The sequence below is a fragment of the Stegostoma tigrinum genome, chromosome 14 (genome assembly GCF_030684315.1).
Source record: "Stegostoma tigrinum isolate sSteTig4 chromosome 14, sSteTig4.hap1, whole genome shotgun sequence".
Taxonomy (NCBI): Eukaryota; Metazoa; Chordata; class Chondrichthyes; order Orectolobiformes; family Stegostomatidae; genus Stegostoma; species Stegostoma tigrinum.
This window is the reverse complement of record NC_081367.1, coordinates 37,049,107-37,063,092: the sequence shown is the minus strand read 5'-3', so window position 1 is coordinate 37,063,092 and position 13,986 is coordinate 37,049,107. Positions and strand designations below refer to the sequence as shown.

Here is a 13,986-nt window from a genome sequence, read left to right as displayed (position 1 = left end):
TTTCCCAGATCCATCATTCACTCTGGATCATTGCACCATGGCTGAAAATCTTGAATTAAAGAACCTAATGAGGATGGTGAAACCAGTGATTATTTGAAAAACCCATACACTTCACTAATGTTCTTGAGGGAAGGAAACTGTGATCCTTACTGGTCTGACCTACATGTGACTCCATACTCACAACAATATGACTGACTCTTAACTGCCCTCTGGGCAATTAGGGATGGGCAATAAATGCTGGTATAGCCAATGACCCACATCACATGAATGAATCAAAAAATTTCAGGCAATTTTAAGTTAACAAAAATATAAACACTCACAACGTTAACAAGTAACATAATAATACCTATGAATGATGAAGTGGTGACAAGATAAAATATTCTATTTCATGATTCAAAAATATTTCAATTATATCATCTACAATAACCCCTTCGTCAGTGAAAACTCAGAAGTAATAGCATAGAACTGGAAATGTCAAGGAAGAAATAGCAGGTTGGTAGTGCCACAATCAAACGCAGTTCGAAGTGGCATTTAAACAATGATATAATATAGTAACAGGCAGGCAATAGGCTGGTGTCAGAAATTCAAGCATTCAACTGCACTCCAGAGACTTGAGCACAGAACACATTTTGTACAGCACTGTCAGTAATGCCATCATCTGGAAGTGCAAATGAACCGAGGCCACTTCCTCTGAGATATATGTAAAAGATCCTTTAACATTTTTCAAAAGAGGAGTGCCATCCTCGGCATTCATTATTTCTCAATCAAAATCATTTAGATTAGGTGGTCTTATCACAGTGTCATTTATAAAACCTTGCTGTGCTCACATTAGTTATTGGATTTTCCTATATTAACAACAGTGATCATACTTCAAAACTACTTAATTAGCTAGGAAGCATTTTGCACTGTTCTTTGGTCAAAACATATGTTCTTACGTCAAGTAATCCAGTTATAAAACAAAGTGAACAAAACTCTATGGGAATAACAAGAAAGTATCACTAATTTTAAATTGTATCATATTTCATCTTGTCACATTTCACGAAAAAGTTGTTACAAAAGTTACGACTGATACCTGAACAGTGCTCAGAACAAATGAAAATGAAGACCAGAAGATACCAACAACTGCAGATGCTGGAGTCAAGAGTCAATACAGTGCGGAGCTGAAGGAACACAGCAGGTCAGGCAGCATCAGAGGAACACGAAAGTCAACATTCCAGGTTGACCCTTCTTCATATGATGCTCCTCTGATGCTGCCTGACCTGCTATGTTCCTCCAGCTCCCCACTGTGTTGAAAATGAAGACTGGCTGTTTGACAGTATCTAGTGTAGGTAAAATGTTGACCTGGGTGGAATACGGACTCCATTGTCCAGTTGTTGAAGATTGTTCTCATGTTTTGAGTCTTTAAGCTCCTCTTCCCAAGATTCAGAATCCTGTTTACCAAATGGAGACCTTGTAGCAAGGACAGCATCACATGCTATTGTTACCTGGTGGGATGGAAATAAGAATAAATTAAAATAATGACTCAATAAAGAGTCACAAAATAATATTCGCAGCCTTTCATGATTAACATCAAAGTCTTTTTTGGAACTCTATCAGAGACTGCTCTCCAAAATAATTTATCAAGACAACTTAAGAAAAGTGTTTTTTATTTAAAACAATGCACCTCTTCAAAAATCACCACTTTAACACTGTTGTGCTCCCGTGTCCATTGAGGCCATCTATACTATAGTGTTCAGTGTCTTTTGGTATTCTATGCACTACTGGTTTATTTTAAATGCTGCAGTTGTCACAAATACTGAGACTAGTTATAATTATACCATACTATCATAAATGGGCTCAGATGTGTTTGCTAAGCTCAACAGATAGTATGCTGCAATTAATTTTGGTTTTCCTTAAGAGCACACAAAAATCAAACACAGAGTTTTCACTTCAACAGAAGTTTCTGGAAAACTGCTGTATTTAAGATTAGTTTACTGGTTGCTCTGGTTCTGAAATGATTCTTACAATGGAGTTCTAACAATTTTAATCTTGTCTCCTATTCTTCATGGCTGTACAGTAACATATGTTAGAAAGGGCATGAATATGGACAAGATTTCATTCACTTTCCATGCTCTAGATTCACAAACAACCTCCATCCGTTTTTTTTCTACTTACAATGAACACGTCATCAATGTTAGACTGTCAAAAAGATGGAAATATCACAAACATTTTTCTAATGCTTTGTATCAAGATGCAAGATGCATATTTAGGCATCATAAATTACTGTAATATGCATTTAGCAGGTCATGAACGCTCTATTCTGCAGGACCTGTCCCTATTTTCTCATCTTGCTCCAATGAATGGCAAATCTAAAATATGTATTTTCTAATTTAACAATTTGTTTTGAATTACTTACGTGCTTCCCAGAACAAAAGAAGTTTTAGACATATTGATATTAATTTAAAGGCTTTAAAACAATTGCACAGACTATAATTCTACAGATACTAATGAAATCCATGCTCAAATCAAACTGAAACTTAGGTAACTTTTGACTTGTGTATTAAAACTTGTTTCTTTAATTATGTACTACATTTTTGTTGTTTTTAATGTCTCTGCCATAACAGGATTAGCATGCCCAGGCTAAAAAGGATCATCCTTCTCCACTCAATTCCAAATTTAATGAAGCTTGAGTCTGTTACAGGATAAATAATAGATGCTGCTGCACAAACTCACTGACCAGTGCTGGCAACTCCTCTATATTTGGCAAAGGAATTTCATAATGGTCAGGAAATATAACAAGTTTAGCTTCGTCTTCATACTCATAATCTTCATTGTTGAGGTCTTCATTCTGCTCCAATTCTGAGAGAAAAAAAAGAGATAAAACAAATCAGACTGCTGCTAATGCATCTCTGATGATTTATTTTAAGAGGTGGGTTCTGCATGACTTCACACTTCATTTAAATTTATAACTAAAAGCAGATGTCACTTCAATACAGAAAAATTATAACAACACAAGAATAGGGTAATTTATCCCATCAGCATTCATCACATTATGTATGTAATTTCTGACTAGCATCAATAATACCCTAGAAATGGAACAAAGCCTGAATTCATACCACAGGAGATAAGTACCCAAACACCATGCAATTTTAATTTGTACATCCATTAGAAGACAGGTACAACTTTCAAAGTACATTATATAGAAAATTGTATTAAAGGTACACATATAAAGAGTCAGAACTATTGCTCCCAATGTTCTGACTTTAATTTGTAATTTAAAAACTACATACTATGCAACTCGATACAATAGTTCCCACCTTCCAGTTCACCATTTCTTTCCAGTGTGGTGACATGGCAACATGTGACAAAAATAGCATGTGTTTCTGTCTGCAGTGATTTGCAAATATTAATATTCAACATCTGCTGAGATGTAATTGGTCAAAAGCAGAGAGAGAACTTCTTCCAATTCTGTTGTGATAAATCCATCTCCTCTGCTCTACCAAACAACCGCTTGAAATGCAGCTCATTTCTGTATTGCCATATCATTCTTTTCAAGCTGGATAAGTGCAGGTGAATCCTTCATCTCCAATATTATTATACAAGTGTAAACTAAAATTAGGAATTGAGACTTTATTCATACTGTTTCAAAAATCTTGAAAGGAATGTTAATTTCAGATCAGATTATTTTGTTTATTGCATATTAGTTTCCTGGAGCTTGGCTCGACCTGCGGTCAAATGATCACTCTCGTCATTTTTAAGTCAGTGTGTTCCTTTTTAAAACTATTTCTGTCCACGAAAGACCCAGGTGTTAAAATTAAACAATGGCAGCAGAAAATTGATAAACCACATTTCATTCCCATCATGACAATGTCCCACCTCAGGACTCCATGACTCTAAACGTCAGTTATTTTATTGGCACTGTAGGACTTCCAAACCATTCTCAATTTCTGGCCCCTCTGCTGGTTGCTACTGGCTTTCTCCAGACTTTCCAATCTGTCTGGAAGATCCTTTTCTGTTTGGGGGAAGATATGCTGTTGCCAGCCAAGTCATTTCCCAATAAAATATCTTTCTCTGGCAATGACAGACCTGGGATAATGATGTGTGGCCAGTGCCTGGAACCAGAGGTAAAAGCAGTCTAAGCCTCTTGGAGATTTGCTCAGTGAAATCTGTCCCACATCCCCACCAAGGCAAACCACAACTGACACTGAAGATATGCCTATGAATAGCCAGGAATTCCATCCTCAGATGATCTCTAGTGATCAAAACTAAAACCAGCTGCCTCAGTTTCAGACTTGCATGTTTTCAATAAAGAGACTGATATAGTTCTTAGGGCTAAAGGAATCAAAGGCTATGGAGTGAAAGCAGCAACAGGATGATCATATTCTACGGGGTAGCAGGCCAGAGGGGCCGAATGGCCTACTCCTGTTTCTATTTTCTATGCTTCTGTTTGCCTCTAACATTTTGGTCATCAGGTTTTGTTTTGCACTATGGCCCTGTGTGTATTTTTCTGCTTTCCACTTTTGCTTCGTACCTTTCTCTCTTTTGCTTCTATCCTTATATCCTCTTTCATTGTCTCCCTGCTCAGGTTCCTATCCCCCTGCCTTTCTACTTTAAACCCTCTACACAAAGTTCATAACATGCTTATTCTGCAAGTAAGCCTTAGCCAGTAATACTAGTGTACATTTCCCATGATCCCTTTTATCAGCACACTTGAACTTAATGTACTTTCAGGTGGGAAATCCTTATTTTCTCACTAGCAATGTTTGTGCACGCCCAGTGGCTCAGAGACTATCAATTTATCTCTGAGGAAGGGTCTGATTTCTCTCCACAGATGCTGCCAGACCTGCTGAGCATTTTTCTGCAATTTCTGTTTTTGTTTCTGATATACACCATCCGCAGTTTTTCTTTCGGCTTTTACTGATTTATCTCTGTTGGTTAAATAATAAACAGCAGCCGTGGGTTCGATTGAACACAAACTCCTGACAGCTGGCCTGGTCAACAGTAATGCCTGAGCAGACATTGGCCACCTTTGTTGCCACAGACACCGGTTTTCCTGCCTGTCTTTCTGTGATACCAGAGCTAGCACTTCCTCATTACACATCCAGATTTTCCACATTGGAAACAATTGTTGCACAGTTCCCGACCGGTCTCCCATCCAGACCACACTATGTCCACTGTTGGACTGACCGATTTAACTAATTCTCAAAGAGATGAACAAAGTGTCTCTTTTTCATTAAATGTCAGAAGTACAGCAGCATGCTTGAGTACCTCGGCCTTAAAAGGTGGAGTTGAGTATGGTTCCTTCATCAGAGCTGCCTTCGATGGAATTCTTCCTTCTCATCTTGAGAATACAATATAACAAAGTTAATGATTTGAGTCCAATGACCGTTCTTCAGAAAGTTCAAAAGTCAGTCTTTGGATTCAAAACATTACCTCTACTCCTCTCTCCACAGATGCTGTCAGACCTGTTGAGCTTCTCCTGTAGTTTTTGTTATTATTTTGGCCTGAGATTCCATGGTTACCCATGTCAAGGGCCAGCAACATTTGTGAACATTACGCATAACTTTGAGTTCTCAGTATTCAAACACTTCTCCAATTTGTTCTGTCTGTGATTGTTTCATCCTCCTGAGCAAAGGGAGAGGCAAACACACACACACACGAGAGAGGGTAAGAGAAGGCAAGTGAGAAACAGCATGCAATAGGCAGATACAGCTTTTTCAGTTCTGTTGTTACAAATCCATCTCCTGCACTTTGCCAAAGCAGTTGTTTCAAAGGCGTTCCTGTGTCGTTGGGGTCATTGTTTTCAACCTGGACAATTGCAGGCAAGTCTTTCACATTCAATATACGAAGCGTATTATATATTAAACTAACCAATGGTCAGGTGATCTCTGCACCATTTTCAAGTCAGAGTCTTTCCTTTTTAAAACCATGTCAGTCCATAGAAGCACCAGGTATAAAAATCAGATGATCACTGTTGAAAATTCATATTCTACATTTCATCACTATTGTGGCAAAGGGAAGTGAGGAAGTAATAGTGGATTGGCACATACCTTCAACTTGAGACCTTAGTTCAAACTAGCCCAAGTCAACAGTTTGCCATGAAATGAGTCAGTTAACTCCAATCCACACTTGGCTCACAACAGTCCATATTAGAAAACTGCTCATAATTCAAGGTAAAAATTAACTAGAACTGATATTAATGTGAAATACGTAGATATTTTGCAACAACCCTGTTCAGAATTGCTTTTAGACATCTCTGGAGCAGGACGGACTGAAGCCTCAGCCTCAGGACTCAGAAGAAGGGATACTACCACTGTGACAGCAGTGTGCGAAATAGATATCAGGTGAACAAAACTTTGTTTTGCACTCCATCTTACTATACCAATTCAGTCAGCCTGATGGTTGAGCTTTTCTCATGATCTGAATCACTTGCGTATAAACGCCAACCTATCATTACCAGTCATGTTTCACCAAGCAGCTCATTGACAGGGCAGGAAATACAGTGGACATGATAATATTTGAAGACCACCTGCAAAGCTTTAAAAGCAAGGTACATTTAGAAATGTTTGTCAGTGAAAACCAAATTTTCTGAGGCTGCAGAGAGATGACTTCATCCAAGACCCTAGGATTGCAGCCAGGATGTGATGTACTGTAGGAGGAAACAGGGATTTCACCAGGACTGTCCTATTGTCTATATTGCCCAGGACTGGTGATCGTTCCTTTTTTTACTTCAGTCATAGGAATGTGGGCATTACTGGCTAGGCCATCGTTTACTGTCCATGCCTAATTACTTTAGGGCAGTTCAGAGTCAACTATATTGCTATTGGTCTGGAGTCACACATAGGCCAGAACAGGTAAGGATGGGCTGATTTCCTTCCCTAAAGGACATTAGTGAACTAAATGGGCTTTTGGACAATAGGCAAAGATTTCATGGTCATCATTAGGCTCTTAAATCTAGTTCTTTATTGAATTCAAATGCTACCATCTGCCATGAAACATTGTATGGATCTTTAGATTAACACTATCATGACAATACTGCTTGGCGATCACCTCTCGTACTCCACACTATGCTGCTAATCTAATCTAATCTAACCACAAAGGGACACTGATTAACTTTCTTCTGCATGAACCTGCAATGATATCCCCTCTTGGCCATACTTCCTGGTGTATCATCAGCAAAATTCTAGGCCACCTCAGAGCTCATCAAAACTCTTAAAAGGATTATTCACACAGAATGGAATCGTGAAAATCGGCCTCAATGCATCAACTGATACTATTTTGTTCATAATTATTTCTGCAGTCAGATTGTAACAGATCTGAATCTATACTAGACATGGCCCCTTTTCGTGCCAGAGTTAGATTTGTTTACAGCACAATGCAGATTCAACTGAACAGCTGCTGTTTTTTGTCAGGCTCAGCCAACAAATACACTTTTACTGTCCTTTAATTACATACATATCTTTGAATGGATGGCAATACGTCTAAATTAGTCTTCTGACAACACATTGGAATTATGAGCCATCCCTTCTTCATTTCAAAAGGAAGATCCTTTGCAGCCCAGCCACTAAGTTTGAAATGGCAAGCAGTAGACAGTTATGAAATGACAACGTACTATTTTTGTGAAAATGACATGCTCATAAAAGGGAACATTACTATAGCGTGCAAATATTGATTACAAATCATCTGTGGGAAATTCCAACATTTACTGATGATATATCAGCAAAGGCTGAACATTTGTTTGTGTTTCAATTAATATTTCCGATTGTCACAAATATTTCTTTCAAAGCGATAACTTACATAAAAATTTTAAAAGACGTTGAAACATTTTTTTCTAGTTTAAAACACTTCCGTATTCTAAAAGCATGATTCCTAAAAGCAGCAAGACTTAAGATAACATGGATATAGAAAGTGAAGTATACCAAACTGAGCCTTTTTATAAATAAACTATTTTCATAATTGCCAATTTATAGCTGATGCAAAACAACTTGGATAAAATTATGAAAGGTTAAAATTCCTTTCTGAAAAATTGAAGTCTTTTCAACAAATTTGTTTTGGAAAGGACGCACTTCAATGAATTTACTAGACACTCAGACAATTAGATTTCACCGGAGGTATTTGCTCTCTCATATCCATGGATGAATATTAAACATCTTATAAATTTGTCCATAAATGTGCGACAATACATCAGCAGTAGTGGAAATGAATAGTTAAAGTAATGGATAGAATGCCAATCAAGTCATCTGTCTTGACCTGCATGGTATTGCATTTCTTGAGTGTATTCAGAGCTGCACTTATCCAAGCAAGTGGAAATAATTCATCACAATCCTCACTCTCACTTACAGATGATGAACAAGCTTTTGGGTATCTTGGTAATGAGTGAGGACCAAGCACAGGGGTGGAGTTACCATGTTTCTTAATAGCTCTTGTCGCCATGGTAATTATATGGCTGGTCCAGTTAGGTTTCTAATTAAATGTAATTCCCCGACCCACCAAAGGGTGTTGATGGTAGAATGGTACAGTGAACGCACACTGTTGAACTTTAAAAGGGAAATTATTACAGTCTGCCTTGTTTGTTACAGCCATTGTCTGGCACTTGTACAGTGCAAATGTTTCCTGCCACTTTTATGCCAATACTGAATGAACAGTCTCACTTCTGATCTTGTGATGCAGGGAAGGTCATTGATGAAGCAGTTGAAAATGGTTGGGTCAAGGACACTTCCCAGCCAAAATCCTGCAATGATCTGGAGTTAAGACGGCTGGCCTCCAACAACCACAACCATCTTACTTTGTGCCAGGTAAAATTCCAACCAGTAGACAGCTTTCCCTTCTTTCAACTGAGCTCAATTTCACTTGGTCTCTCTAATGCTACCTTCTGTCACATGCTGCCTCACAGTGAAATGCAATGGCTCTTGCCTCACCTCTGGAATCAAGCACATTCAATCCATGTTATTCAGTGTGCGCTCCAGCATAACCAAATTGAGAGATGATTGCTAGTTACTTCTGAGTGGATGTTGCTCAAAAGGATTGTCATCTATTATTCCAATGATGATTAACACTACACCATTGGGGTGGTAACTGACCAGATTGGATTTGTCCTGCTCTGATGAACATGGTACACCTAGACAATTTTTCAGATAGTTAGGTGGATTCCAGTATTGACACTGCTCTGGACCAGCTTGGCTAGAGGCGCAGCTAGCTCTTCAGCACTACTACCAGGAATGTAGAGTAAAGGATTAATTATACCAATAATATCTATTGGGCATGTGTGTAAGGCACTACATTATGGTGACATAATATCACATGGAACTGGAGCCAAAATATGTAGTGTTCCAGAAGATGTCCTCTCTCAACATCTCCTGAACATAGTAATGTTTAACAAAGCCTGTTAATGTTTATCTACAAGTCAGCAGACATGAACCTATCTCAACAGTGCCAGGTTACAAAGTTGTTACGGTGTCCAGAGCACTGTAATGTTGCCTAACAGTAAATAAAATTGGTTGATGACTGCCATCAACATAGGTGGTGTCCTCAGGAGAAGGTCAAAGGGATTTTCTACTCAGCACTTCTGGCTGCAGAGGTTCAAGTCTTGAATTTTGCACAAAAGTGATGGGCATCCCTATTACTGAAGATGGAGATGTTTGTGGAGTCTCTGCTTCCAGCCGATTGTTAGTTATCCATCACCATTCATGACAAAATGTGTTAGAACCACAGAGCTTTGATCTGAGCTGTCAGTTGTGGGATTTCCGTTAATAGCATTTTCCAAATCTGCAACCTAGGTCTACCATCAAGGAGGACAATGGGCAGCAGATGCACAAGAACACAATCACCTGTAAGTTTCGTTCCATGTCACGTCACCCTAATTTGGAAACGTCACATGGAAATATGTCCCTTCATTATTGCTGAAACAAAATCTGAAACTCCTTCCTAACAGCACTACAGGCGTAGTTACACCAGGTGGTCTGCGACAGTTCTCAATGCCAATTAGCAATGAGATAAATGCTAAACTAATCAGTGTGCCTAACATCCCACAAACATCTTTTTTAAAAAAAACTTGATGATGAAGTTGAGCCGGACATGGTGATGAATGTCAAATCCAGTTATGCATCAGACATACTGAAGTCTGAGTCCATTGGACTTGAACTTGCAAAGATGGAAGCAAAAGCAAAAGGTCTTGAATGAGATTGGAAAGTATAGAGGTTTGCTTAGCATTGGAATCAAAGATAGATGCGATTATGTGCATTTGCATATTTTCTTAGAAATTCCAATTGTCAAGAATAAAGCTGATAAATACATTTGTCTTCTGTTGGGATATGCATATCTGTACAATTATAACTTCACTAACGCAAGTTTACTTTTTTTTCCCCTTTAAGACACTGTCAAAAGTTTGTGTTTTGCACTGTCTTATGTTGTGGTACCAGCCCGTGATGGCTTGTGATTTGTGTAGAGTGCTGTCTCCAATTTGTATTTCTACTCTTCCAAAAGAACTGCAAGAAGTGGGTTGAACGGACCTTTGTAGGGCACAGTAGCAAAATAAAACCAAAAAGATCCACGGAATCCTCCTCTTAATACATTCTTAATCAACGTGTTCAGAAATGTTATGACAAACGTCTGGAGCAGATTGGGCTCTGGTCAGAGATATGGGCACTACCACTGTGTCACAAAAGTCCTCAATTAATTAAATATGCAAACATGACATTACGTTTACATTGAGAAATAGTTTCAAACAACTGCGCCACATGGGACTTCTGGCCCAGAGGTAGGGACATTACCACTGTGACATGAGATCTGCTACATGACCCTTTCTTTGCTGAAGCTCAGGGCAATTAGCAGTGTTAGAGGATAAACCACACTATATGGTGTACAGTTCTGGTCCTCACTCTAACTTAAGGATGTGGACGCTTTGGAGAGGATAAAGAAAAGATTTACCAGCATGCTGCCTGTTATGGGGGATGTCAGCTATGAAGAAAGGTTGGATAGACTGGATTTGTTTGCACTGGGATGCAGGAAGTTGAGGGGTGAGCTGATAGAAGTTTGTAAGGTTGTCAACGGCATGGATAGATTGGAAAGTATGAAGTTTTCTTTTCCCAGTGTTCTAGGGGACACAGGTTCAAGGTGCCAGGCGGGAAGTTTAAAAGAGATGCATGAGGCACGTTTTTCACTCAAAGGGTGTTGAGCGCCTGGAACATGTTGCCAGAGGTGGTGGTGGAAACAGACAAAATAGCAGCATTCAAGAAGCATCTGGACAAATACATGAATAGGAAGGGAAGAGAGGGATACGGATCCTGTAAAGTGAAGACAGTTTTAGTATGGACGGGCAAAACATGTCTGTGCAGGTTTGCGGGGGGAGGGGGTGGCGAAGGACATGTTCCTGCGCTGTATTGTTCTTTGTTCTGAATCACTTTTGGGTCTTAACAAGAAGAGAGACTTCATGTAGCTTATCCCACAACAGTAACAGCCCCTGCAGGTTGTAATGGCTATTTCAGCATGGTTACAAAGGTGACATGCCTCTCTTCATTGGACCTTGTGCTAGACTTCTCCTCTTCCACACAAAGATTATGTGACATCATCAAATTCTGTGATGCTTTTTGCAGGTTCAACAGTAGCTCTTCTTGAAGCCTTACTTTTTACAGCCATTACCATGTATTTTAGCTCACCTGTGGAAGATATTGAAATATGTCCCATCTCTGAAGGGAATATTTTTAGCAATGAAGAGAAATATCAGTTTCTAAGGCTCGGCAAAGCATTTGTGGCGTAAATGTGCCAAACGGAGGGCAATCACTGCCTTACTGTTAAGGACGGAGAACAAAAATTGTTGATCACTTGACCTCATCCTTGCAGATGGCTTAAGGATCAACATGAGCAAACGCCTGGGATCAGTACACTTAGTATAAGGGATTATAACAGTCACCCTGGTCTTGCTAGACTGCAGGGTTGCTCTCTCATTAGAGAGACATTACTGGTGCTGGTTAAACCAAAGGATTATATCACACCTCAGTGAGGGGAGAAGCTGAAGAGGAAAGTTCTCCATGGTAACCTCAGGTGGTGCTGGAACTAAACACATGCTGTTGGCATAACTCTACATCACACACCAGCGATCCAGTCAACTGAGCTAAACAACCCCGATTATAAAAGGGGGATAACCAAAGATAGAACTGAATTCAAGTGTACATCTCAAAACCTGTTTTTGTGAAATTACTTTTCAGATCATCCATAAACTTACCAAAAATGATCTGAGATTTCTTCTTAGGTAGACCTCCGCCAGAAGCTCCAGTGGCTTTCTGTAATTTTAAAATCAAGAGAACAAAAACTTGTTTGATTTAAATCAACATTCACAAAGATGTTTGTTATCCTTTTTCTTTCCAACTACAGCTGCAGTTAAAGTCCAAAGTTAGTAGTTTATGTATTTAGCAAAAGATTCTAATATTCTCTGGGCATCTTTCCAAACTGTGGTAACATAAATACAAGTGGATTACAGCTATCATGTCAGGTTTATTCAAACTATGCAACACAGTGGAACTTCATAGTGCCTATTTATTTTGGTGACAGCATAAACTTACTTGTTTGTAACATGCTAAGTAGGAAACTTCACAATAATAAAAGTAAATTATTGTGGATGCTGGAAATAAAAAGGAAATATTGAAGAAACTCAGTAAGTTGGGCAGCATCTATGGAGAGAGAAAGAGAAACAGAATTAATGCTTCCAGTCCGATAGGACTCGTCTTTGGAACTTGAAGGAGCAGCAAAATAGTGGGATTTTTTTTCATGCTGCTGACCGAGGAGGAGGAGGAGTAAGTGGAACAGATGGTGATTGTCCCCAGAGCCAAAAACAAATGAATTGCTAACGTTGGTAAAGGAGAGATAGATATGCAAAATGGTTGTAACTGGTGCACATGAGAAAGAGAAAATAGATCCACTTTTACTCTGCCGAGAGAAAAGCTAAAGTACTAAAGCAACTTAAAATAATCAAAGGCTGGTTTCATGCTCTGAAGCTGTTGCCCTAAATCCTGGAGGTTATTCAGCTGAAAATAAGGTATGTTATTCCAGCTTGTGTTGAGCTTCATTGAAACATTGGGCCAGGTCCCCTAAGGATGTTTTAGCACGAGATCAAGATGGTTTATTAAAAAGACCAACTGAAAGGTAAGGTTCATTCCTATGATCACAGCGGAGGTGTTCTGTAAAGCAGAGATAACAAGGTGTAGAGCTGGATGAGCACAGCAGGCCAAGCAGCATCACAGGAGCAGGAAAGCTGGCGTTTCTGGCCTAGACCCTTGATGAAGAAGGGTCTAGGCTCGAAGCGTCAGCTTTCCTGCTCCTATGATGCTGCTTGGCCTGCTGTGTTCATCCAGCTCTACACCTTGTTATCTCAGATTCTCCAGCATCTGCAGTTCCTACTATCTCTGTTCTGTAAAGCAATCTGCATTTGGTCTTGCCAAAGTAAAGGCTATTATGAGCAGTAAATACAGTTGACTAGATCGAAAGAAATACAAATAAAACTCTGATTCACCCACAAGATGTATTCAGGGCCTTTGACAGTGAGGAGGGAGATGGTAAATGGGTAAGTGTTACACCTTCTGTGATTGCATTGGAAGGTGTCATAGCTGGGAAGAGCTGATGAGGAAGATTAGGAGTAGTAGAGAAGTGAATTAAGATGTTGTGGAAGAAACAGTCGTACTGAATATGAACAGTAGAGGCAAGGGAAGACGTGTCTGTTAGTAATATCCTGTTGGAGGTGACAGAAATGGCAAGGATAATAAATTTTGCAAGTTCATATTTATATTTAGATACATACTCATACACAAATGTGCATCATACTTGCGTATGAAACAACAACATAGAAACAGCAAGGGAATCATGTACAAGAGAATCAGGCTGTTGGACTGCCAAGGAGAAACTTAGAAGAATTTAAGATAATAACAGAAAATGACCAAAAGCTGATTTTCAAGCATTAACATTACTTTGGCAATATTTCTATTAAAAGGTTTATTCCTGCATTAGGAATCAACACTT

The 13,986-nt window shown here is 39.1% G+C and overlaps 1 protein-coding gene across 1 annotated transcript in view; it reads right to left on the bottom strand.

Annotated features, from left to right (window-relative positions):
* usp13 (ubiquitin specific peptidase 13) overlaps window positions 1-13,986 on the bottom strand; it is a 93,352-nt gene that overhangs the window by 54,671 nt on the left and 24,695 nt on the right. The window contains exons 3-5 of the mRNA XM_048541576.2: window positions 12,200-12,257; window positions 2,717-2,838; window positions 1,342-1,484 (exon numbers count right to left, since the gene is read on the bottom strand). Coding sequence (XP_048397533.1) covers window positions 1,342-1,484; window positions 2,717-2,838; window positions 12,200-12,257 — 323 coding nt within the window. The remainder of the gene's footprint in view (window positions 1-1,341; window positions 1,485-2,716; window positions 2,839-12,199; window positions 12,258-13,986) is intronic.